This window comes from Schistocerca cancellata, chromosome 8, assembly GCF_023864275.1.
Source record: "Schistocerca cancellata isolate TAMUIC-IGC-003103 chromosome 8, iqSchCanc2.1, whole genome shotgun sequence".
Taxonomy (NCBI): domain Eukaryota; kingdom Metazoa; phylum Arthropoda; class Insecta; order Orthoptera; family Acrididae; genus Schistocerca; species Schistocerca cancellata.
The window spans coordinates 284345494-284373069 of NC_064633.1; the positions used below are offsets into that span (position 1 = coordinate 284345494).

Sequence of the window (27576 nt, forward strand, 5' to 3'; positions counted from 1 at the left end):
TTTTAGTCAGATTGTATAACCAACTGAGGTCGACACTGGTGTGAATACAGTCAAATTTCAGTTAGCAGTTCATCTGTGTTCTATAATATAGAAAATATGGACTGAACTATAACCTGTGCAGTCAAATAACAAGTCACAAATGTGCATTGTATAAATGTTACTATAAGTAACAACTTTATTGCACTAAAGGTTTTGTATATCATTCACTCACTCAGTTTAGTGCACTAAATTTGTGTCTCACAGAGTCAAAGTGCTTGTACATACCAGAAGGGCACAGTGAACGGAATCCTGGCGTGGATCAAACTCAACCCAAGTTAGTCAGTGAGGGTTTACCTCTGATTGCAAAATATATAGTTACATGAATGGAAGTAGGAATCTTACTATTTGTTCCTTTGGTGAGTACAAAAGTGAAAATCTTGAGATTCATTTGGTAACTGCAAAATGGTTTGTCGGTAGAAGGGTTTGTTTGGATTTGACCTGGGATCGAAATTCCGTACTGGCATTCAGATTTATGTTTTTCTTGGTTACCCTATATGGCTTAAGGAGAATTCCAGGATGGCTCCTTTGACAAAGATAATCCAGTTTCAATACTCATTCTCACTGAATTCGAACTTGTGCTCTATCTTTAATGATGTTGTAAATGGATACAAGACACTATGGTTGGATGAGATTTTCACTCTACAGCGAAGTGTGCGCTGATATGAAACTTCCTGGCAGGTTAAAACTGTGTGCCGGACCGGGACTCGAACTCGGGACCTTTGCCTTTCGCGGGCAAGTGCTCTACCATCTGAGCTACCCAAGCACGACTCACACCCCGTCCTCACAGCTTCACTTGCCCGCGAAGGGCAAAGGTCCCGAGTTCGAGTCTCGATCCGGCACACAGTTTTAATCTGCCAGGAAGTTTTACAATGGTTGGATGTTGTACATGTATAAATTGTGTAGTTAAAGACAAGGATTGTGGTGGAAATCCTCCTAGAAGAAGTGTGCTTCAGTCATCCACCAGAATACAAAGCAGACGGTGAAGATTTCCTTTTGATGAAATTTAAGATTCTCCCTAAATTTTTAAATACAGCTGAGTGATAGAGCAACTTGTACATGGGATCTTAAAAAGGGAAAATCTGCACACATATTTCACTGTTTTCCAGGCAGTTGAAGACAGATGAAGGGAGATCACAGCACTTAAGTCACATACCGAAGACTCACTTCAGGTATGTCTGGCATGGAATAGGGATGCAATGGAGATCACGAAACAAACATTAAGTGCTTTATTTATACAAATTTTTATTGTTTCGACTGTCCAATACTTCTTGCAAATTAGTTTAGGTACTCAGCAGGAAGGGTTTTCGTTTTGAAGATTTGTCCAAGAAATTTGCTGGACGCCTTGGGTGTCCTTGTGCGATCTGGATCGTTGAAATCCACATGGTGAAGTCCAAATCTGGTCCTGAAACAACCGAGAAGTACAATATCTGAACGATCTGTATATGAAGTGGAGGCATTTTTATGGATCTAACTACAGTATGTTTTTAATTATCAAGTTAAGTGCCCCACAAAAATACACATGATCTATTAATTTATGATGATGGGTGGCAATAGATTACAGGTAAGTGCTGAAGTCGGGAGAAATGTTTTGGTATAATAACAGAAATGCATGTAACACGTTCGTACACATAATGGACATCTTGCATATACCAAATGTTACTGAGCCATCTAATTGTGATACTAAGAGGCCAGGTGGTCTGAAGAACTGTCCATAATGTTTGATGACAATAGAATGCAATCATCTGGTTTTACTTACGTGAATCCTGTGCCCCACTCGAAGTTATCCAGGAGACTCCAAGCTGTGTAGCCGATTACGTCAACACCATCTTCATTAATAGCCTTGAGCATAGCAGCCAAGTAGGACTGTGAACAGAAAAAAACTTTATTTTCAGAAAGAGACCCTATGACATTACCTTAATCATAAGGATGACGAAACCACTGACAGAATAATGTAATGCTGTGTAACAGTTTCGTAAACAATCACACTGGTATCCCACTGCTGTTCGGGGCGCCTCCAGAAGCTTATTCACTGGTCATCAGGGCTCAGTTCGAAGCAAGAGTCATCACTGAAGACAATTCTACTGCATTCCGTGAGATTCCAGGCCAAAGACTCCCCGGAAAGTGATGGAATACCAACCTGACTGTTCCCCACCGTACAGGCCGATAACCAGGAGTGGTGGTCTGGTGCTCCATTTCTTTTCATAGGAGGAACCCTTTGGTTGTCATCCGCTGCACCTTACAGCACAACAGTATTTTGACAACATCCTATGTCCCATTTTGATGCCTTTCATTGGAAATCCATCCTGACCTGATGTTTCAGCAAGATTATGCCAGCCCTCACATGGCGAGAGTTTATGTTGCTTGTCTTCATTCTTGCCAAACCCTACCTTGGCCAGCAAAGTCGCCGGATCTCTACCCAGTTGAGAAATTTTGGAGCATTATGGGTGCGGTCCTCATACCAGAGCGTAATATTGAGGATCTAACATGGCACCTTGCCAGAATTGGCACAATATCTGTCAAGAGAACATCCTACAACTCTGTCAGTCAATGCCAAACCGAAAAACTGCTAAGAAAAGAACCAGAGGTGAACCATTGCGTTATTGTCTTGCTCAATTCGTGAAGATTGTTCTCATGAACAAATATGCTAATTTTCCTGAAATTGTAATCGTTTGTCTGTAGGTGTAGTCCCATCTATCAGTTTCTGTCCCATTCTGGAAATTCTTTCGTGGTGCATCTTTTCTTTGTCTTAGAAGATGTACTAGAGAAGTTTATGATAATGCTGATCGAATCGAAAGAATTGGACAGAATACTCACAGCGTAGTAATCTATTCGGCCCTGGTCCTCGAGCTCTCCAGTGTCAGACCAGCCGTTCTCCATGACGAAGATTGGGTAGCCAGGGTAGTGCTGCGCGAGCCAGTTGAACAGCTTGCGGAAGGCCCAAGGAGTGCTCTGCAAGGATAACGTGGCAATTCGATTGGTTACCAAATTCATTGATATTAAGGGCAACGACGCAAAAATACATGTACAGATGTTTCAGTTCGGATTGTCTTTGAAGAAGTAAAAACCGAAGCTCTCGGGGAGAATCATCACGGATTTGTGTTATGAGACTGGAATTTTCATCAGAAAAATATCTCTCCCCCAGAACATTGTGTAGTACAAACGCGAATGTTTATCAGCAGACATTAAAAGATCAAAGAATTGTGGAATTCCTCTAACATTTAACCGCGTGGAACAAACTGTGTAATAGCGACTCGTGGAGCCACAAACTGTTGCTCAAGTGTTTGAAACAACTCTGCAGAAGTATTAACCCTCGCAATACTAAGAGGGGGCGGGGTTGCTTTATGCTCACCCATTGAAAATATCGTAATCTAGTCACCTACTTAATATACAGTAAAATATTTTTTGTTTTTAATGAATTCTCCTACCAGATTCCTCAAATGTTTTAATTTTTAGGTAAACTTATACCAGGAATTTAAGTCTTAAGTAGCAGTCATTTTCCACATTGAACGTCATTTCAGTATCTGCATGTTCAGGACCTTACGTACACATCAGTATCTCTTTAAAAGTGTGTTGTTAATCTAATCCATCAACATTTTATGAATTTTGTTCTTTTAAACTTTTTTTGGGCGTGGGCATAAATATCGCCTCTCTCTGTTGAAACGCACCTTATGGAAAATTATTTGGTATTACTAGCGTTCACTCCATAGTTATATAGTTATTACAGTTTTAAATGATCATACAGGTCACGCTATTATTTGCCGTACAAGTCGATCACCTATTAATGACGGGACTGTAGTGAAAATGTTTAGTGAACGTTGTAGAGAATTAGCACTCATTTATAACAAACAGTAAAGGTATTATCGGACGGACTGGGAACAGTACAACGTAAGTGTGAAAAACTGGTGAAGAATTTACGCGTTTTTCAGCACAATTTAGGAACTGTGTCATTTTGAGTATCACCGAGGATTGCAAAAAGCAAGATAAAATACATCTTATAGCATAAATACAGGTGACAGAAACGAAACTTGAATTAAACTTAACGTCAAATTTTTTGTGATACGTAGTAGACGAATCGAAGGAATTTTGCTACCTTGTAAGACGCCGGCCGGAGTGGCCGTGCGGTTATAGGCGCTACAGTCTCGAACCGCGTGACCGCTACGGTCGCAGGTTCGAATCCTGCCTCGGGCATGGATGTGTGTGATGTCCTTAGGTTAGTTAGGTTTAAGTAGTTCTAAGTTCTAGGGGACTGATGACCACAGTAGTTAAGTCTCATAGTGCTCAGAGCCATTTGAACCATATTTTTTTTTTTTTTTTTTTTTTTTTTTTTTTTTTTTTTTTTTTTTTTTGTAAGACGAATACCGCATGATGAACGAAGCAAGTAGGATATAGTAAGCAGACGAGCAAATGTAAAGAGTGAGTTTCTTCGTAAAAGTCCCGCTATCAAACATGGCCTCAGTTGAGGAATAAATTTGTGGGAATTGTGTTATCCGACGACAGCACTTCGCTGTTCTAAGCCGACTCCCTTCCAGCGCTCTCATTCACTTTCACCAAATGTCTCATGGAACACATACGCAGTACAGAAGACGGACAGGTATGAGTGATTCAGTGAACATAGAGACTACGAACCCTGAGCCAGGTGGATGCAGCCTGCGGTGCGTCCGTGTATTCCCCGATAACGACGCCCGCGTCAAATTCCATGGAGGGGTCGTAGCCGCTGGAGCCGTCTGATACTGGGTTGGCCGTGTAGTGGTTCAGTCCGTAGAAGTCAGACGTGCCTGAAACAGGTTAGTCCACTGTCACACATATTACTACACTAGATACAGCTATTTTATAAATGTATAACCTCGTTTCTTTAACGATAGAAAATACAGTCCACAGCATGTGTCGCAAAAGTGACAGATTTTTTTCATATAGATGGAAAAGCGTAACATTGAGTAGCATCAGCGTAAACTGCCACCGCAAAATGTCCGAGAGAAAAGTGTGTTCCCCTCCAGTTGATATTAAATTGGTTACAATAGCCCATATTTTTAATTATTATTATTGCTTTATTTCCGTGCTGTTTCTAATGCGAATTCATTTTCAAATGTATGATACGCTACCACAAAACAATCCGTAGGTAAGTACGTAGAACAGTGTAATGTCAACCATTTACATAAGAGAAGTTAAACGATTATATATGGATAACGGCAACGCTTTCAAAACAGGAAATTCAGTGTCGCCAGATTTTTCAGTTGCAGAAGGTCTACGCCAACAGCACACTACAGCACCGACGCCATTTAATGTCCATCTACATCTACATCTACATTTATACTCCGCAAGCCACCCAACGGTGTGTGGCGGAGGGCACTTTACGTGCCACTGTCATTACCTCCCTTTCCTGTTCCAGTCGCGTATGGTTCGCGGGAAGAACGACTGTCTGAAAGCCTCTGTGCGCGCTCTAATCTCTCTAATTTTACATTCGTGATCTCCTCGGGAGGTATAAGTAGGGGGAAGCAATATATTCGATACCTCATCCAGAAACGCACCCTCTCGAAACCTGGCGAGCAAGCTACACCGCGATGCAGAGCGCCTCTCTTGCAGAGTCTGCCACTTGAGTTTGTTAAACATCTCCGTAACGCTATCACGGTTACCAAATAACCCTGTGACGAAACGCGCCGCTCTTCTTTGGATCTTCTCTATCTCCTCCGTCAACCCGATCTGGTGCGGATCCCACACTGATGAGCAATACTCAAGTATAGGTCGAACGATTGTTTTGTAAGCCACCTCCTTTGTTGATGGACTACATTTTCTAAGGACTCTCCCAATGAATCTCAACCTGGTACCCGCCTTACCAACAATTAATTTTATATGATCATTCCACTTCAAATCGTTCCGCACGCATACTCCCAGATATTTTACAGAAGTAACTGCTACCAGTGTTTGTTCCGCTATCATATAATCATACAACAAAGGATCCTTCTTTCTATGTATTCTCAATACATTACATTTGTCTATGTTAAGGGTCAGTTGCCACTCCCTGCACCAAGTGCCTATCCGCTGCAGATCTTCCTGCATTTCGCTACAATTTTCTAATGCTGCAACTTCTCTGTATATTACAGCATCATCCGCGAAAAGCCGCATGGAACTTCCGACACTATCTACTAGGTCATTTATATATACTGTGAAAAGCAATGGTCCCATAACACTCCCCTGTGGCACGCCAGAGGTTACTTTAACGTCTGTAGACGTCTCTCCTTTGATAGCAACATGCTGTGTTCTGTTTGCTAAAAACTCTTCAATCCAGCCACACAGCTGGTCTGATATTCCGTAGGCTCTTACTTTGTTTATCAGGCGACAGTGCGGAACTGTGTCGAACGCCTTCCGGAAGTCAAGAAAAATAGCATCTACCTGGGAGCCTGTACCTAATATTTTCTGGGTCTCATGAACAAATAGAGCGAGTTGGGTCTCACACGATCGCTGTTTCCGGAATCCATGTTGATTCCTACATAGTAGATTCTGAGTTTCCAAAAACAACATGATACTCGAGCAAAAAACATGTTCTAAAATTCTACAACAGATCGACGTCAGAGATATAGGTCTATAGTTTTGCGCATCTTCTCGACGACCCTTCTTGAAGACTGGGACTACCTGTGCTCTTTTCCAATCATTTGGAACCTTCCGTTCCTCTAGAGACTTGCGGTACACGGCTGTTAGAAGGGGGGCAAGTTCTTTTGCGTACTCTGTGTAGAATCGAATTGGTATCCCGTCAGGTCCAGTGGACTTTCCTCTGTTGAGTGATTCCAGTTGCTTTTCTATTCCTTGGACACTTATTTCGATGTCAGCCATTTTTTCGTTTGTGCGAGGATTTAGAGAAGGAACTGCAGTGCGGTCTTCCGCACTGGAGGAACATATGGAAATACATGAGAGTCCCTGTGGGGGATGAAATCTAATTTACACTTTCCTTTGCTGTTGACGAGGTTATCGTAGTGGGTGACCAGGATGGTGCTGAGTACATGCTACGGAAGTTAAAAGAGGAGTACGAAAGATGGGACATGACAATAAGCATGAGAAAAACGGAATATCTGAAAACTGGCAGCAATGCCATAGAGATTCTGGAGGCTAGAGCCAGTATGATCAGGGGATGTAACTCCATTAAGAGTCTGGGGATTACGATGTCATCAAACGGAAGAAGCGAAGAAGACTTAAATAATAAAATTGGCGGTGTAGGAGGGCCCGATGACAGCTGAACTCAGCCCTTTTTAAAGGACCAAACAGTTGATATAACGTTCATTTGTTGTAAACATCACTGCGTACGGAGCAGAAATGTGGATAGTAAATAAGCGTCAGAGAAACAAGTTGCTTGCACTGGAGATGGGCTTTTGGAGAGGAAGATGCGGCATCTTTAAGTTGGACCTGTAGCAGATACCAACAGAGGGAGGCTATGGGGGCGACAAATCAGTAATAATCACATTAGAGATGACCCTGAACGTACTACGAACACATAGAAAAAGAAATCCGCTACTATGCAACTACACTATTCGTGACAATTGCTGGAAACAGTATCGATCGTAAAATATTTTCGAGTAACTATTCAGAGCATCTAAAGTGGAATGAACATTCACAAAAAAAGAAGGAAATGCAGATGCCAACTGTAATTCATAGGAAGAATCTTAAGGAAATATAACTCATCCACGAAGGAAGTGGCTTAGAAGACGCTTGTTCGACTGATTCCTGAGTATTTTACATCAAATACGGTCCCTTACCAGGTAGAACTGTTAAACAAATGCAGACGATTCAACGAAGAGTCGCTCGCTTCGTCATGGGTTCGTTACAAAGATGCTCAACAAATCCAGTAATGTTACAAGAGAGGCGTTGTGCATCATGAAGTGATTTACTATTGACATTTCAAGTGTGCAGTTTTCGAAAAGAGTCGGATAACATATTTCTTCCTCCCACAAACATCTCACGAAATGACCACGACGAGAAAATTCTAGAAACTAGAGCTAACACAGAGGCCTACTGACAATCATTCTTTCTACGCGACATTGGCGAGTGGAACAGGGAAGGGAGGGTGAGTTAGTAGCACCATAAGCACCGTCCGCCATCATTAGGTGGCATGCGGAGTAAGAGGTAGACGAGACGAATGACTTAGTCTTTTGACGCCCTGTGAATCAAAATCGCTTCTAATTGCCAGCGACAGTGAATGAAGGTCCATTCATAAGTATTAGCAACTTAGTCTTTTGACGCCCTGTGAATCAAAATCGCTTCCAATTGCCAGCGACAGTGAATGAAGGTCCATTCACAAGTATTAGCAAGAGAACACTGTGAAGGGAATTGGACGCAGTGAACATTTCGCGTCCGTCACCTCGCAAGAGACCATTGATCATACAGGCACATAAATAGAACAGCAAGGATCATGGTTCTGGAAGAATATGTGACTGGATTTCTGGACGCTCGCCCACCATATTACAACTCGACTGTCCTGAGAAATCACCCGGCTTGAACTCCAGAGAAAATCTGCGGGACATGTTGGAACAGCGCAAAAGACACTGGCATCAGCATCCTGCAATTTGGTGGAATTGCGCAATCAGGTCCTCAGCGAATGGTTTGCACAGACTTGAGGGCTCATTTCTTAACCAAACTTCGTTAGTTATCAAGTCCAGGGAGGGAATCACGTGATGTTAAATGATGATAGTAATGACCTATGTAGGGGTGAGTAATTTTTTTGTCCAGTGAGTTATTTCCCCACGTTGTCATTTTCTGGAATTTGTATGAGGGTCTAGTCGTGACTCATTAACAGCGTAGCTAACGAATACTACTTTGCGTTGCTTCATGTGGTCAGAAACTGTACATTTCGCAGCACTTTGGTCTAGTTTGGAGTTTGATATTTTGTGAAGAATAGCATGACGATAGGCTGGTTTCGTCAGATAGCAATACCTAATTTATAACCCTAATATCTGTGGGAAGTCTGGTCCTAGGATACAGTTTAAATAGTAGAATGCAATAACCAAAATACAGAGAAGGTTACCATGTGTTCAAAGTACACACGAGGAAATATCGAGACAGAACATCCGATTTTGAGTGTCTCTTTAAAACACCGTTCTACTCCATCCTGAATGACTTTTCTGTTTGAAGCAAAAGTGCAAGGAATAAAGAGAATTAAGTATTCCTCGAGTGTAACTGTGATGGTTCTCTATGATGGGAGACGCACAAGATCCTAGCTGTGTGGATGTTATTTGTGCATGGCTTTATTACAAGATTATTCATAAGTACCTCTGAAGCTTCAGAAGACGGCTGCGAGAAAGCTGGAAGAGGTACCGAAAATAAACGAATATCAGTGGGTACAGCATCCCTCCAAGTTTTTAACTTACATAGAAGTGCTAAATGAGATGTGCAAATCAGTAAAATGCTCACACTCTTGCTATACATATCTGAATATGTCATTGTCAAAATAAGTGTCTGCCATAATTAATCCTCCTTGCAACTCTTCCAAATTAAGTGCAGTGGAGCCAGGAACCCACGATCTCTTAGATAACCAGATCAGAAGACATCGAATGGAGTTAAGTCAGGCGACCGTGCAGGCCACTGAAGAATAGAACTGTCATGGTGGGACGCACAGTAAATCTAACAGTGTGGTAATTTTGCATTAAGGCAATACGTATGTCGAAATAACGTGTGGTGGAGCACCATCTTGTTGCAAAACGAAGTCTCCCCTGTCTTGCAGCAATTATGCCACTAGCCATTGCTATAGCGTGTACAAGTACATGAAACCTGTCACAGTTTTCTTCATAAAGAAAAACGATCAACAAAATTTTAAAAGGACATGGCACAAAAGAAGTTAACTTTTTGTGAACCACAAATGTTTCCCACAAGCTTGTGGATGGTTTGTGCCAAAAACTCACACCTTATGACAATTCACCTTTCTGGACACATGGACCGTGACTTTTTCACTGCATACCGAATTCAGTGAAAACCCATGATCCTGCAGTAGCCACTGTGAGTCGATGCAACATTCAGAACGAAGCTCATTTTCCTAAGGAGTCAACGCATGTAACAACCATAGCCAGTACTGGTTTTACATGCAGACATTTGCGTACATTGAGATGGTTTATTGAGTTCTTTGTTCGTGTGTGTCGTCGATTTCTTCGGCTTCCTGACTACATCTCCACTTCATCAGCTGACGATCCCAGCCAGCTTATTTTCTTCAGACCATATAAGCTGATAGTGTCACGAAATGTGTGGTACCACCCATGGATTCGTTTGTCCGTTGTAGCTTTTACTTGAACCATCAATACTGATTCACATTTGGCCAATTCATGGACCTCCCTATTATTATTTTTTCTGTATGTCTTTTAGCTTTTGCACAGCGTTCATGTGAAGCCAATACCTAATAATAATCTTTACAACGGATGGTATTCAAGCCCATTAGGCCAGTAGAGAGATGCTGTGGGTAGTGTCGTTTACTCACCCCTGATGTATTCCACCTCCTCTGGCGTGAGCTCCACTAGTCGGGACCTGGGGTAGCCCGCAGCCTTACTGTTTGCCGCAATCCTCTGCTTCACCACCTCAGGCCAGTCTCCCTCGGGCGTGAAAATTGGGTGGTTGTACAGGCCAGACTGGAAGAGAAATTCATTAGGTAAAGGCAGTTGCCAAGTACAGAATCTTAAGCTAATAATTCTTCCGCCGATACTGTCTCAAACCTGCAAAATGTGCGCTGGTGTGGAACATCAAAAATGATTATGGCAATATGTATCAGATTTGTGTTATTCTTGGAGAGAGTGTTGGAAGTAGTTAAGTGTCTGATACCGCTATAGATGTGGATCTTAAGACACGTTCATGCAGGTGTGGGCATTAACCCACTTGGAGGTGGCGTATCCCATTGTGGAAATGTATCCGTTATCAGGTGAGTCGTGCTTGACTACATGGACTTGCTCATTAGTAACTTGCTGAAACTTACGGCGACTGCAGCTGAGCTCACGGTCGCTTGTTTTCGGAATTTTCTAACAAGCTGTGCACCTACACTACTTACCAATTTGAGTCATGTAACAGCTTTTGTGCTGCACAGATTTGACCACTAGATTTTGCTGGAATTCTCAGTGATGGTGCTGCTGACACATTCTGACAACAGAATTGCTTCTGAGTGGGAAATGGATGATACAGACTTTTGTTTGGCCTCTGATATTTGAACTACGCTTTGTGTTTTTATGTTGTGTGTGACTTTCATGTAGCGGTTTGACTAGGGCCTCCCGTCGGGTAGACCGTTCGCCGGGTGCAGGTCTTTCGATTTGACGCCACTTCGGCGACTTGCGGGTCGATGGGGATGAAATGATGATGATTGGGACAACACAGCACCAAGTCCCTGAGCGGAGAAAATCTCCGACCCAGCCGGAAATCGAACCCGGGCCCTTAGGATTGCCATTCTGTCGCTCTGACCCCTTAGCTACCGGGGGCGGACACTTTCATGTAGTATGAGCAGGACATGAAATAAAAAGAGGTACATGGTCATGTTGACTGACTCATCTTAGCAGATATCTAAGCGAGGCTTGAAGTCGACAATTTTGCTGTCAGTAGGCGAAGGCAACACAAGTGAATACGAGATAAATGTTGTGGTAAGAGATTGATTTCTAGTATAGTCTGAGGAGTACCTTAATCTTTGGCAACATTTGCGCCATATTTAATGCACGACATTATGACAACATCTGAGTTGAGATTCATTGTTCGTTTAGACATTCCTACTTCCGATTTGAAGCCACTGTAGAAAAAAATTGCATAGAATATGAGGCACTTGTCTTTATCAATTTCTAAAATTGCAAGATACATTCAGAAAATCTGTGGTGGTGGTAATGTGGTGAAGACCCTGTACTCGAATTCGACGGGATGTTGGTTCAAATTACCTTTATATACTCAAATTTTGTTTTCCATCCAGATACAGGTTTTCCATGATTTACCTAAACTGATTAAGGTAAATGCTAGGTCAGATCCATTGAAAACGGCCCTTAGATTTACTATACTTTCTGGACTTAGGCTTCGACTGTAATGAATCGATGGGACGTTAAAACCGACTATTTTCTTTCTTTAGATTCCATTTTCGGATCCTCGCAACAGCTATAAGTTATTTTACAAATTCGCAATCCTTAACGTTCATGTCGTCTGAATGTGTAAGAAGCGACAATGCCGATAGGTAACTGAATTAAGTTCGAGGGAACTTTTGTTTTGTGTCCAAGATAGTGAATCATGCTACAAAAATTTCGGTGTAACTTTTTAAATGAAGGCAAAAATCGCCATATATTCTAGCATTTGTAGAACCTAGCTTTGTTAAACAGATACAAATGTTCACAAAAGTAAGCAAAAGACATATTTTTCGTTCTTATGCGTATTGAGTTATGCGTATAAGTCCTGTAAACGTTAGTGACAAAATCATTTAGTGGGTTGTATTTCGTCCGTGTCGGTCCCGATGAAAAATGTTTTCTTATCACTATTAGAAAAATAAGACACTCGAGTATTTCTAACAAAATTGTCCCATAATGAATGAAATACAGGCTTAAGTAACATTTCTTCAGATTTAGCTACGAATCAACTTTGAATGTCTCAATATTTATTTGATGTTATGGTAATCATGTTAACCAGAGTCTTCTACCACTCTCTGAGAGAAATGCACGTTTTTCTTGTAATACGGTACTGCAATGCTATTGGGAAGAAAAGTTGTAAGAGTTCCTGGTACTTACATAGAATTGCATCTTGCGTTCTGCCGCCTCAATATCTGCCGGAGAGTCGGTAGCGGGTTCGTACCACATATTGTTAATTGTGATGCCGACCTTCCCTGTGACAAGAGAGACGCATATGAGTCATACATTCTGTACTATAGCTAAGAGTAATGATACATGAGGTGCTAATAAACAGACAACAATTAAGCAAAGTAATGTAAATAGAAAGCATTATAACATCCCTGACAGTTTCGAGGGTTGGAAATTTGTCTGTATTCATTAGACAGAGATAGGATAGCAAACCTAACTGAGACAAATGAATAACATATTCCCAAATTTAATGCAGAGGAAGTCGAAGACGATTCAAAGTTATACAGAAACTTCGCGTAGAAGTCGAAAGCGTCTTTACTTGATACATCACTGAGGGCATTTACCACAGGTGAAATGTGGTGATTGTAAACTGTGTTGGGGTCTATTGTGTAACATTCGTGTTTAGTTAAACAAGTTATCCGGACCAAATATTTGTGGATTTTGTACGTGCATACCAAATAACAGATAGCACCATCTTTAAAACTAATTGTGACGTGACTGCTCTGCGAAGCATCTTGCTTATTAGCAAAGCGCGACCTTTCGTCACAGAACTTTATTCTCAGTTGTGGGCTAGACTCTGTACGTATATTACTAAATTGAAGAGTAGTTCAATAGCTTGGCGCTCGGAACAGAATTTTTTGAAATGCACTCATATGATATGTCAGCTAAAAGGAAAGTCGGTAAGTATGTAAGAAAATACATGTAAATCGTGCATATTTGGGAAGTCAAATGAGAAAGTGCCAGTATGATAATAATACTAGGGCACTGTCAATTACCTTGGTTAAATCCATTTCTAACTTTCTTTTTGTTGTTATGACAACATAATATTTTATTTGAGTAGCCGATGCTCAGGAAAAATTATTATAATCATCGACAAACAAGTAATTACCGGCCACATTGCAAATACTTGTTTTCTGTTCACCACTTCATTATTTATTATTTGTGTACTATTACCATATTGTAGATGTTAACCTTAATGTCTCTAGTCGCAAGTAATCGGCACGCCACCCTTTTCTGACATAAGAATGCATGTGTAAACAACTCCATGAAAACGGGTATGACCACTCGCAACGGCACAATAAAATGGCACTGGAACAATTTTTACGGGGAGAAATTGCGCTGTTATTTTATAGATTCGGAGTCTGGCACAATCTACGTACAAACTTCAAACTAATACGACAGGTTTCAAATTATGCTTTTAGCAAATTTGCTTGATTCTTTACGAATAGTGCAATACGTACGTTAACTCTGTTGGCAGCTGTGCTGGCGTCTAAACTCGATCATACACTTTCTGATCAAAAGTGTCCAGCCATTCCTATGTAATGCCGAACTGACTTCTAGATGTCGTGAGAGATGGACCCTTCAGTATAAAAGGAAGAGGGGAATACTGTGCTTCCGACCTAACCAACACCTTCAATGGACTCAAGGACCCACAGAGAGCCCAAGTTCCTTTGCAATCGAATACACGATAAAGAGAAACTATTTATCACACCTTGCCACTCCAGAGAAAAATCGCCATAGGCGATAACTCTCTCGTCACAACATGCCACAAAAAAAAAAAAAGAACTATGCTTCCGGTAGAGAAGCATTAACAACAGAATAGGTTGAACATGGGAGCTCTATGATTTCAGACGTAGACTAGTCATTGGATGTCACCTGAGTAACAAATCCATCAAGGACATTTCAAACGCTCTGAAACCGCCCAAGTTTGCTGTCGGGGTTGTGACTGTGAAGTTGATACGTGAAGAAACAAACACAGCAAACCAAGACGAGGCAGAGCTCATACTCTGACCTACAGGGACGTCTGTCATTGCAAGGTTGTCGTAACAAATCGCATGAAACCAGGTGAAGGAGTCGCTCGTGAGCTACAGAGTACTACCATTAGTCCAGCTAGCACAATAACTGTGCATAGGGAGTTAAAAAAATGAAGTATAGTGGTCTGGCAACTCGTCATGAATCACACATTTCGGTAGTCAATGGTAAGCTACGTTTGAGTTTGCGAAAGGAACAGCGCCAATGTACAGCGAATGACTGGAAATGAGTGATTTTGAGTGATGCATCACACTGTTCACTGTGGAAATCCTATAGAACGGTTTGGGTTTGGCGAATGCCTGGCAACGTTACCTGCCAACAAGTGTAGTGCCAACACTGAAGTACAAGGAAGTGGTGTTATGGGATTGGGTGTTGTTCGGGGTTAGACTGTGGTCCCGTTATTGCGCTTAAGAAAATGCTAAATGCGAAAGGATCTGAACACATTTTGGAGCTTTTTGTACGGCGTAAAGTAAAGGGACAGTTCGAGGACGATGTATCAGCATGACAATCCGTCATGTCATAAATCTGCATGTCTGCGGCAAAGATCTGTGGATAGCCACATTCCTGAAATGGACTGCCCAGAGTTCTGATCTGAATACTCTGGAACACATTTGGAATGAGTTAGGACACCGACTTTACTTGAGAACCCAGAGTCAAAAATCCCTACCACATGTGGTTTCGGTCTAGAATGAGTTACCGTTCTTCCATAGACATTGAGACACTGAATTGATAGTATCATCAGCAGAATCAAGCCGCCATAAAGGTGAAGGGTGGACGCAGCCCATATTACTGTGCATTAAAAGGTGTCCATATACTATTGATCAGACAGTGTAATTAGTGATCTGGCAGTGCCGGCCGGAGTGGCGGAGCGGTTCTAGGCGCTGCAGTCTGGAACAGCGCGACCGCTACGGTCGCAGGTTCGAATCCTGCCTCGGACATAGATGTGTGTGATGTCTTTAGGTTAGTTAGGTTTAAGTAGTTGTAAGTTCTAGGGGACTGATGACCTCAGATGTTAAGTCCCATAGTGCTCAGAGCCATTTGAACCTGTGGGCTGTGCAAAAATGCTGGAGTATAGTGCGTAGCGATAGTGAGAGGAAGGTTAGGAAGCATATGGGGGCAGTTGTTTTTGACTAGTTCCTTATGTAAACGGGACAGAGTAGGAATAGGCTAATATTTAAGGGCTATGATTTGTATAATCATGTGCGTACACATATCTAGTTGTAGAGTGAGTGACATACAAGCAATGTACTGTGGTTGTGAAGTGATTGCTAAAAGCAGATTCAGGGCTATGGATATTGTAAAATAAATGGGCCGTGCTCAACCAGTCAAAAGTTATTTGCCTCATCATTCGAGATCCCCTGGCACGTGGCTTTCGTGAAATGGTACCTCCAACGACCCTTAGTTAAGTTTGGGTATCATGCGACTCACGTTTTCTCCACACCTCGCCAACCGTAGCACCTGCCGTGATGATGGACAATGAGTGTTTACCTTTCTGGGTCTCTCGGTACTTCTCGTCGTAGAGGCGGTAGGCGCCGGCGTGTGCCATGAGTACGGTGTAGGCCGCCATGTAGTCTCCCACGCCTGACGAGTTGATGCCCGGGGCGAACGTGTAGCCTCCAGAGTAGCCGCCCACGAAACTGGCCGGCTCGTTGAACGTCTGCCACCACTTCACCTGCACGCACAACATGTGGTTGGTATATCCTTTGTTTCTATAATTTACTTCAATACGTATCTACTTACTCGAGTCGTATATTAGACTGATAAATATTTGATATTGTCAAAACAAAGAAACTTGAGTGACATCAACACAGATACGGTAATATGGACAGAGTTTGAGATGAGGTCATATGTAGGAACTAGTGAGGGCTTAACTAAGTAGAGGAGGAGGGCATCTGTCAAGGTATCGCACCGTTGGTCTCTGCAATAAGTGGGATATACCCCATGCAGCGCAATAAAAACGAAGAGGATTAGGTTTGAACATCTCTAAAATAACGATATGATTTAAGACGAAGCACAGGCTCGACTTGCGGAAGGAAATCGGCCGTGTGATTTCAAAGTAACCATCCGCGCTTCCGCCTTAGTCAGTTAAGGGAAACCATGGATAACTTAAAATTGGTTGGCCGGACAGGAGTTGAACTGAAAGTAACAACATCTACTCGAGCAGTTAGCAACAAACTACTGGTGTATTTCAGTGATCCGATCTATCACTTCTCATTTATCTTCAACAGTTAGCTGAGGTACTTTCACTTTTGTATCTACAATTCCACCCTATTGTAACCAGTGGGATTCCTACCTAAGTTCTAAAATATCAAACAGGTATAGTAAATGTTAGCTGAGATGCTACTCTCCCTAGCTGTGCATCCATGTGCAACTAGTAGACCACCAAAACGCCTAAGGCTCGATTGAGAACTTACTTACAGTCTCCATCTAGTAACCACCCAAGAAAAAACAATGGAAAAGGTAGAACAGAAATTAAATAATATTAACTTTTGCCCTACTGTCCGGTTATTAGCTCCAGCATAATATTGACTACGAATATCAAAGTCCAGTATTACTTTACTTCAGTACACTCTACCCACATACCCTGTCGCCGTAGTTGTCATACAGTACTCTGGCGTACTCGACGAAGTAGTCCGCCAGTCTGGGGTTGGGCCACCCCCCGATGTCCTGCAGTGCCTGTGGCAGGTCCCAGTGGAACATCGTCACCTGCAACAAACATATACACCACCGTGTGACGTCACTTTTGATTATTGATCTAATGTCAAGGAACAGAAACCGGATCACCGAGGTTGCTCTTACCACTGGAGTGATGCCGTTGGCAATGAGACCGTCGATGAGCTTGTTGTAGTAGTCGATTCCCTCCGGGTTGATGTTATTGACGTCTCCAGTGGGGAGAACCCTGGGCCAAGATACGGAGAAGCGGTATGCGTCCACCTGCCGCACAAAAATAATATCAGCGTCAATTAAAACGCCAGCTCCCGTTGATATTGTCCCTACACAACTTCCACGAACTTCAGCTGCAGCAATACTTTCCGGAAATCAAATTTTGCCACTATAAAATTATAACTTAATAATACTCTCCAACTCATCTTCATTACATTTCTAGAACAAGCCGATCAATAATCTTATGGATGATGTTGAACAAAAATGTTCAGAGTAATTCAGGAATACAAAAATTCAAGTCGCTGAGGAATGAAATAAATAGGAAACGAAGGGAAGCTAAGAAGAAATGGCTCCATGAAAAATGTGAAGTCGAAAAAGAAATTATTGACTGAAGATTTGGTCAGCACACAGGAAAGTCAAAACAACCTTCTGTGAAATTAAAAGCAAGGGTGGTAACATTAAGAGTGCAACGGGAATTCCACTGTTAAATGAAGGGGAGAGAGCGGATAGGTGGAAAGAGTACGCTGAAGGCCACTATAAGGGGGAAAATTTGTCTGATGTGATGGAAGAAGAAACAGGAGTCGATTTAGAAGAGATAGGGGATCCAGTATTAGAATCAAAATTTAAGAGAGCTTTGGAAGCCTAATAAGGCAGAAGGGATAGATACTGTAACATACGACCAGAATTTCTAAAATCATTTGGAGAAAAGGCAACAATACAGCTATTCACATTGGTGTGGAGAATGTATGAGTCTGGCAACATACCATCTGACTTTCGGAAAAAAATCATCCACACAATTTAGAAGACTGCAAAAGAGCTGACAAATGCGGGAATTATCGTACAATAAGCTTAACAGTTCATGCATCAAAGTTGATGACAAGAATAATATACAAAAGAATGAAAAAAATTGAGAATGTGCTAGATGACGATCAGTTTGGCTTTAGAATAGGTAAAGGCGCCAGAGAGGCAATTCTGACGTTGCGGCTGATAATGGAAGCAAGACTAAAGAAAAATCAAAACACGTTCTTAGGATCTGTCGACCGCTAAAAAGCGTTCGATAATGTAAAATGGTGCAAGATGTTCGAAATTCCGAGAAAAATCGGAGTAAGCTATAGGGACGTACCGCTAATATACAATACGTACATGAGCCAAGAGGAAATAATAAGAGTGGACGATCAAGAACGAGGTGCTCATATTAAAAAGGATGTAAGACAGGGATGTAGTCTTTCGCCCCTACTATTCAATTTGTACATCGAAGAAGCTGTGGTGTCACAGCCAGACACCACACTTGCTAGGTGGTAGCCTTTGAATCGGCCGCGGTCCGTTAGTATACGTCGGACCCGCGTGTCGCCACTATCAGTGATTGCAGACCGAGCGCCGCCACACGGCAGGTCCAGAGAGACTTCCTAGCACTCGCCCCAGTTGTACAACCGACTTTGCTAGCGATGGTTCACTGACAAAATACTCTCTCATTTGCCGAGACGATAGTTAGCATAGCCTTCAGCTACGTCATTTGCTACGACCTAGCAAGGCGCCAGTACCAGTTACTATTGATACTGTAATCTTGTACCGTCAAGAGCGACGCTCATCATTAATGGATTAAAGTTAAGTATTCCACCAGCTACGTCCTTTTTTCTAAAGTCTAATTTCCTTGTCCTGTTCCAGACCTCACGCCCGCCTGCGTGAGATAAAACGGCTTCCTCTAATAATACGGTGTTGGCTCTCCTGCCAACCAACAACAGGAGCAATGATGGAAATAAAAGGAATTTCGGGAGTGGAATTAAAATTCAAAGTGAAAGGATATCAATGATACGATTCGCTGCTGATAATGCTATTCTGAGTGAAAGTGAAGAAGAGTTACATGATATGCTGAATGGAATAAACAATTTATTGATTAGAGAATATGGACTGAGAGTATATCGAAGAAAAACGAAAGTAATGAGAAGTAGCAGAAATGAGAACAGCGAGAAACTTAGCATCATGATTGGTGGTCACGAAATAGATGAAGTTAAGTAATGTTGCTACCTAGGCAGCAAAATAACTCATGACGGACGGAGCAAGGAGGACATCAAAAGCAGACAAGCCCTGGCAAAAAGGGCATTCCTGGCCAAGAGAAATCTACTAGTATCAAACATAGACCTTAATGTGAGGAAGAAATTTCTGAGAATGTGCTTGTGGAGCACAGCATTGAATGGTAGTGCAACATGAACTGTGGGAAACCGAAACGAAAGAGAATCGAAGCATTTAAGATGTGGTGTTTTACGCGAATTTTGGAAATTAGGTGGACTGATTAGGTAAGGATAAGGAATGAGGAGGGTCTGCGCAGAATCGGAGAGGAAAGAACTATGTGGAAAACACTGAAGCCGGCCGTTGTGGCCGAGCGGTTCTAGGCGCTTCAGTCTAGAACCGCGCTGCTGCTACGGTCGCAGGTTCGAGTTGTGCCTCGGGCATGGATGTGTGTGATGTCCTTAGGTTAGTTAGGTTTAAGTAGTTCTAAGTCTATGGGACTGTTGATCTCATATGTTAAGTCCCATAGTGCTTAGAGCCATTTGAACCATTTTTGAAAACACTGATAAGGAGAAGGGACAGGATGGTAGGAGATCTGTTAAGACATTACTGAATGGCTTCCATGGTACTAGAGGGAGCTGTAAAGGGCAAAAACTGTAGAGGAAGACAGAGTTGGAATACATACAGCAAATAACTGACGACATACGTTGCAAGTGCTACTCTGAGATAAAGAGGCTGGCACAGGAGAGGAATTCATGGCGGGCCACATCAAGCCAGTCAGAAGACTATGACCCAACAAAAAATGGATGATGGCAGCTTTACTTTCTTTTATCTTCTTATCGCTAACGAGGATTCTCTCTGATATATCCAAGCAGCTTTTTTCTCCACCAATATAATATTATGTACAATTCTGTGACGCACGTTATTGATTCAGCTCCGTCTTACAAAAACTAAACTCCGCCTGAACAGGCCATGAAAGTCCAACCGACCGGCAGCCGTGGCTTCCTCAACCCACAGGCGTCACTGGATGCCGATGTAGAGGGGCATGTGAGCAGAACATTGCTCTCCCAGCCGTATGTCAGTCTACGAGAACGGAGCAGCTACTTATCGATCAAGTAGCTCCTCAGTTTGCCTCACAAGGGCTGAGTACACCCAGCTTGCCAACAGAGCTCGGCAGCCTGGATGGTCACCCATCCAAGTGCCAGCCCAGCCCGACAGCTGTTAACTTCGGTGATGTGACGGGAACCGGTGTTACCACTGCGGTAGCACCATTGGTTCCACCCCATCATTGCTTCTTTCTACATACTCCTCATTATTTCTAGTTTTTTTCAGTCTCCATTCCTCTTTCTTTATCTTTCCTTTTCCTATGTCACTATTTTTCTGACGATGTCATCAGTGAGTTGCGACTGACTCTGCCAGTTGTTGCCATGGCTATTGCTAATAACCAGTTGCTGTTAGCTGGCATAAGTACAGCGATATTAAAAATGTTATTACGACATTTTGATGTTACTCATAATTAGATATGTTAATACATTCTTTATAATCACCATTATGATTATTGTTATTTGCTTCATTATTGCCATTCTTGAGATACTAGGAGCACTATTGTAGATACTGTGTCCATCGTTAAGAAGGGGTGCTTGAATGACAGTGAGGGATGGCCTGAAAACCAAATACTTGGCAGCGAGAGTAAGTACACAAATAAAATAAATGCTATCGAAATAAAATCGACAAAATTTTAAGTAAGTCATGTCCCAGACGGACCAGTAAGATTACTGCACTCTCAAATACACGAGTGATGCTTAACAGACTTAGTGGTGCTTCTCTGATTCTGAACCGTGAAATTGTGTGGGCGGTTGTCGTTAGTATGCAATAAATATCTACAAATGCATTAGGAATCTTTAAACGGTTACGTATTCTCCATCTGGTTCATAGTTTCGAGCGTTTTACAAAAACCCCTTCCAACTTTTTGAACGGTTTCATCTCTGCACAGTAAGGTATACGTTCAATTCCAGCTATTCTACAACAAGTTATTTTAAGAATTATTCCCTTAAAGGAAAAGGTAATTAATTAATTCTCCGTCAGTGCTTAGGAGAACATACCAATGATATCAAATAAGCAACATTTTCTGCATCTGTTACTCGTCTTTATTTGATCACTAACCTCATTTTGGATGTCAGGTGACAACTGTCACATCTCATTTTATTATTTGTGATATTCAGTTGTCACCAGGTGATGGCATGCGATGCAGAATAACAGTTAGTGATTAAATACATAATATTTCCAAAATATCAGTAAAGTGTCTGCTTTTCTGTTAGTAAGCGGCACAAATACCTCGATTCTTTAAAGAATCTTCTTCAAACTTTTGATTACAGTACAAGTTAATTAATTTTTTAAATATCTGACTTTAAGCGTGCAAGCGTCAAAAGTGTAGGAAAGCATTAAAATTATGTTTGAAGTTTGTTGGAGGTCGCAAAGCTCCTTCGTTATCAAACACTGGATGGGTATAGTCTAGGTAAATTTGAGCTCCTATTTAAACAAAAGCAAGTTTTTCACGTATTTCAGTGTTTGTGATGTCATATGTCCTGAAGCATGTGCCGTACAATGGCGTAATTTCCAAGTATATTCAGTGGTATATGTGGATACTGTGTACAAACAGAGCCAGCAGTTAAGAAATAATAAACTAAAGCGTTATGCCTGATGTGTCGGTTTTATTTCATGAACAGTGAAAATATAGTAACCGATAAAGTTTTTCCATTTCATCATTTCGTGGGGGGTGTCTGTGAGAAAAAGTTTGGTAAAGTTTTGAAAATATGTGTTACGTTTGCACTAAGTGGTCTCATTGTCAGATAGTAGATGAATGAAGTCTGGATAATTGCGCGCCCTGTCTATTAATGAGTAGATTATGAGAACACTTTAAATGTTTATATTCGGTCAGTGATTTATGAAATATTGAAAGTCAAAATTTTGTTGTCTTGGAGGCTGTAAGGTAGACTACCAGCTGCTGTCCCCGTGCCCCGGGTTACTTTTTTAGTAATATACAGAGTCCCCAGAAACAGTGTGAAAAGCTTGTAAGGTTGTTGCCGGGTTGGTTGTGCAGGAAATGATTATTAAGAAGAAAATTCAATACGTTGCGCCGTTTCGGAGTTCATTAGAATTGAACTTAGCCAACCACGCCGTTGGGCGCGCAGGTTGAAGCGGTCAGCCAGACGCAATTAATAATAAAATTAAACACTTACTGCCGCCCTTATGATGTCATTTATTGTACAGCTACCAGTTTCGGCGCTTCAGTGCACCTTCTTGAGGCCTTAGCTGATGCTGAAGGGGTTAACACCATCTGTACACACGGTGTATCAGGGGCCAACACAACTGGTTTACGCAGATTACCTGTAACTGTGATGTTGTCTCTCCAACCATCAATTGCCAACTGTCAATTGAGTTGACAGTTGATGGTTGTAGAGACAACATCACAGTTTACTACACTCCTGGAAATTGAAATAAGAACACCGTGAATTCATTGTCCCAGGAAGGGGAAACTTTATTGACACATTCCTGGGGTCAGATACATCACATGATCACACTGACAGAACCACAGGCACATAGACACAGGCAACAGAGCATGCACAATTTCGGCACTAGTACAGTGTATATTCACCTTTCGCAGCAATGCAGGCTGCTATTCTCCCATGGAGACGATCGTAGAGATGCTGGATGTAGTCCTGTGGAACGGCTTGCCATGCCATTTCCACCTGGCGCCTCAGTTGGACCAGCGTTCGTGCTGGACGTGCAGACCGCGTGAGACGACGCTTCATCCAGTCCCAAACATGCTCAATGGGGGACAGATCCGGAGATCTTGCTGGCCAGGGTAGTTGACTTACACCTTCTAGAGCACGTTGGGTGGCACGGGATACATGCGGACGTGCATTGTCCTGTTGGAACAGCAAGTTCCCTTGCCGGTCTAGGAATGGTAGAACGATGGGTTCGATGACGGTTTGGATGTACCGTGCACTATTCAGTGTCCCCTCGACGATCACCAGTGGTGTACGGCCAGTGTAGGAGATCGCTCCCCACACCATGATGCCGGGTGTTGGCCCTGTGTGCCTCGGTCGTATGCAGGCCTGATTGTGGCGCTCACCTGCACGGCACCAAACACGCATACGACCATCATTGGCACCAAGGCAGAAGCGACTCTCATCGCTGAAGACGACACGTCTCCATTCGTCCCTCCATTCACGCCTGTCGCGACACCACTGGAGGCGGGCTGCACGATGTTGGGGCGTGAGCGGAAGACGGCCTAACGGTGTGCGGGACCGTAGCCCAGCTTGATGGAGACGGTTGCGAATGGTCCTCGCCGATACCCCAGGAGCAACAGTGTCCATAATTTGCTGGGAAGTGGCGGTGCGGTCCCCTACGGCACTGCGTAGGATCCTACGGTCTTGGCGTGCATCCGTGCGTCGCTGCGGTCCGGTCCCAGGTCGACGGGCACGTGCACCTTCCGCCGACCACTGGCGACAACATCGATGTACTGTGGAGACCTCACGCCCCACGTGTTGAGCAATTCGGCGGTACGTCCACCCGGCCTCCCGCATGCCCACTATACGCCCTCGCTCAAAGTCCGTCAACTGCACATACGGTTCACGTCCACGCTGTCGCGGCATGCTACCAGTGTTAAAGACTGCGATGGAGCTCCGTATGCCACGGCAAACTGGCTGACACTGACGGCGGCGGTGCACAAATGCTGCGCAGCTAGCGCCATTCGACGGCCAACACCGCGGTTCCTGGTGTGTCCGCTGTGCCGTGCGTGTGATCATTGCTTGTACAGCCCTCTCGCAGTGTCCGGAGCAAGTATGGTGGGTCTGACACACCGGTGTCAATGTGTTCTTTTTTCCATTTCCAGGAGTGTAGTTTACGCAGACTACCTGTAACTGTGATGTTACTCAGTTGACAGTTGATGGTTGACGAGACAACATCACAAACCAGCTATATCAGTCACTGATGCATCGTGTGTACAGATGGTGTTAATTCCCTCAGCATCAGCTAAGGTGTGAAGATGGTTCACTGAAGCGCCGAAATTAGTAGCTGTACAATAAATGACATCATAAGGGCGGATGTAGGTGTTTCATTTTTCTTACAATAGTGAATGGCCGTAGTCCCTCAGGCTCCAGTCGAGGATGGAAGTACGAAAACTAGATGCAACTAGTGTCAGTTATTGTCGTAGCATAGATGAATAGCGCGCGGGATTGCTCAGCCTTTGACTCGGATTCGACTCTTACTACCGTCCCACGTCCAGTTTTTGTATACTGTCTTGTTCAGTTTTAGGATACCAAACGAAGAACACGTTGGCGATACCGTCTTCGGTGAGCCGCTTTACTTTGCTTGTGCAACGGCCTGATTGGCTAACATCAATGCTCATTAACTCCGAGACGGTGCAAGCTATCGATATTATTTTCGGATCAATTATTTCTCAGTACAATCTATCCTGCAACACCCTTACAAGTTTTCGGAATGTTTAAGACGACCCTGTATAACGTGGACTCTAACAGATCTTCGCTATCAAAAGAATCTTCGTGAAGATTAATCACTGCTCTGGACTGAAATGGAACCTGTCTCTTTGTCCCTGGTACGGACCCTGCTCCACCAGCTGAACTATCCGTTGGAGCCTATTTAATTGACGCAAAGCCTTGCTCTATAATTACTAATCTCGTAGTTCTGCGACTTTTCTTCTAACCTCCCTGCGTTTACTGTACGGAAGGCTATGGTACAGAATGGCAGATTTACTGCTAAGGAATGGTATATGATATGAGTCGGTAACCGTTATGTTCCGAGCAACCAAATGTTACGTCCTCGCTGCTAATGATAAACGGGAGGAAGGGGACAAAGGATCTGCTGCCGTAGGAATCTGTACAGGCAAACAGAAGATTAGTTGACGTAAGTGCACTTTAGATAACTATAATTTATTCGACTTGTGCGAAAGAACTGCTACATTGTTAACAACTTGCGACAGCAGTGGCTAATTATAAGCAGAGGCCCCGCACGGACGTGCATCTAGGTATACTGAATATTTGTCGGTAGGGCCAACTACACTCCTGGAAATGGAAAAAAGAACACATTGACACCGGTGTGTCAGACCCACCATACTTGCTCCGGACACTGCGAGAGGGCTGTACAAGCACTGATCACACGCACGGCACAGCGGACACACCAGGAACCGCGGTGTTGGCCGTCGAATGGCGCTAGCTGCGCAGCATTTGTGCACCGCCGCCGTCAGTGTCAGCCAGTTTGCCGTGGCATATGGAGCTCCATCGCAGTCTTTAACACTGGTAGCATGCCGCGACAGCGTGGACGTGAACCGTATGTACAGTTGACGGACTTTGAGCGAGGGCGTATAGTGGGCATGCGGGAGGCCGGGTGGACGTACCGCCGAATTGCTCAACACGTGGGGCGTGAGGTCTCCACAGTACATCGATGTTGTCGCCAGTGGTCGGCGGAAGGTGCACGTGCCCGTCGACCTGGGACCGAACCGCAGCGACGCACGGATGCACGCCAAGACCGTAGGATCCTACGCAGTGCCGTAGGGGACCGCACCGCCACTTCCCAGCAAATTAGGGACACTGTTGCTCCTGGGGTATCGGCAAGGACCATTCGCAACCGTCTCCATGAAGCTGGGCTACGGTCCTGCACACCGTTAGGCCGTCTTCCGCTCACGCCCCAACATCGTGCAGCCCGCCTCCAGTGGTGTCGCGACAGGCGTGAATGGAGGGACGAATGGAGACGTGTCGTCTTCAGCGATGAGAGTCGCTTCTGCCTTGGTGCCAATGATGGTCGTATGCGTGTTTGGCGCCGTGCAGGTGAGCGCCACAATCAGGACTGCATACGACCGAGGCACACAGGGCCAACACCCGGCATCATGGTGTGGGGAGCGATCTCCTACACTGGCCGTACACCACTGGTGATCGTCGAGGGGACACTGAATAGTGCACGGTACATCCAAACCTTCATCGAACCCATCGTTCTACCATTCCTAGACCGGCAAGGGAAATTGCTGTTCCAACAGGACAATGCACGTCCGCATGTATCCCGTGCCACCCAACGTGCTCTACAAGGTGTAAGTCAACTACCCTGGCCAGCAAGATCTCCGGATCTGTCCCCCATTGAGCATGTTTGGGACTGGATGAAGCGTCGTCTCACGCGGTCTGCACGTCCAGCACGAACGCTGGTCCAACTGAGGCGCCAAGTGGAAATGGCATGGCAAGCCGTTCCACAGGACTACATCCAGCATCTCTTGATCGTCTCCATGGGAGAATAGCAGCCTGCATTGCTGCGAAAGGTGGATATACACTGTACTAGTGCCGACATTGTGCATGCTCTGTTGCCTGTGTCTATGTGCCTGTGGTTCTGTCAGTGTGATCATGTGATGTATCTGACCCCAGGAATGTGTCAATAAAGTTTCCCCTTCCTGGGACAATGAATTCACGGTGTTCTTATTTCAATTTCCAGGAGTGTATGTACGCTCGCAGACACCAACCACGTCTCACATTTCAAGCCCTTTTTTGCGCGGGTGTGTGGGCATGGATCATTTCAGACAGACGGACGTGTAGGGAGGCGCAGACTGTGCGTATACCAGATTTGGATGACCTCGTTTTGCAGATATTGAGAGGAAACCTAGTACATGCTCCAGCCAAGTAGCCAACATGATGTAAGCGAAAGTGCGATTATGTGCACCCTGCATGACAACCGCTGTTATCCCTATCACCTGCAATCCCATGACAGCCATTTTGAACATTTGTTGTGACGCGGATGTGATGCAGGTGTGTACTGTCTTCCGGGGCGATTTGTTATCGTTGCGTGCACACTGTCCGTTTCCGGGCACATGTTCATAGGACCTTTTTTCCTCCATTTACAGTCAGGAATCCGTTAGTGTGGCAAATAACTAGTCCATTCACTGTTAGCGGAAGCTATAAGCTGAATAACTTTCCTAATTTTCAGTATATCTGCAAAATATAAGTTAATGACAAAAATCCTTAAGAGTGCACTACAAGCTTAGGCTCTTGACAGGCTGTTA

The 27576-nt window shown here is 43.6% G+C and overlaps 1 protein-coding gene across 1 annotated transcript in view; it reads right to left on the reverse strand.

Annotated features, from left to right (window-relative positions):
• Nucleotides 1–1314: 1314 nt before the first annotated feature.
• Nucleotides 1315–27576, reverse strand: part of LOC126095518 (myrosinase 1-like) — a 30996-nt gene continuing 4734 nt past the window's right edge. The window contains exons 3-11 of the mRNA XM_049910303.1: nt 17424–17558; nt 17208–17330; nt 16113–16296; nt 12744–12838; nt 10487–10634; nt 4666–4814; nt 2854–2988; nt 1796–1902; nt 1315–1441 (exon numbers count right to left, since the gene is read on the reverse strand). Coding sequence (XP_049766260.1) covers nt 1315–1441; nt 1796–1902; nt 2854–2988; nt 4666–4814; nt 10487–10634; nt 12744–12838; nt 16113–16296; nt 17208–17330; nt 17424–17558 — 1203 coding nt within the window. The remainder of the gene's footprint in view (nt 1442–1795; nt 1903–2853; nt 2989–4665; nt 4815–10486; nt 10635–12743; nt 12839–16112; nt 16297–17207; nt 17331–17423; nt 17559–27576) is intronic.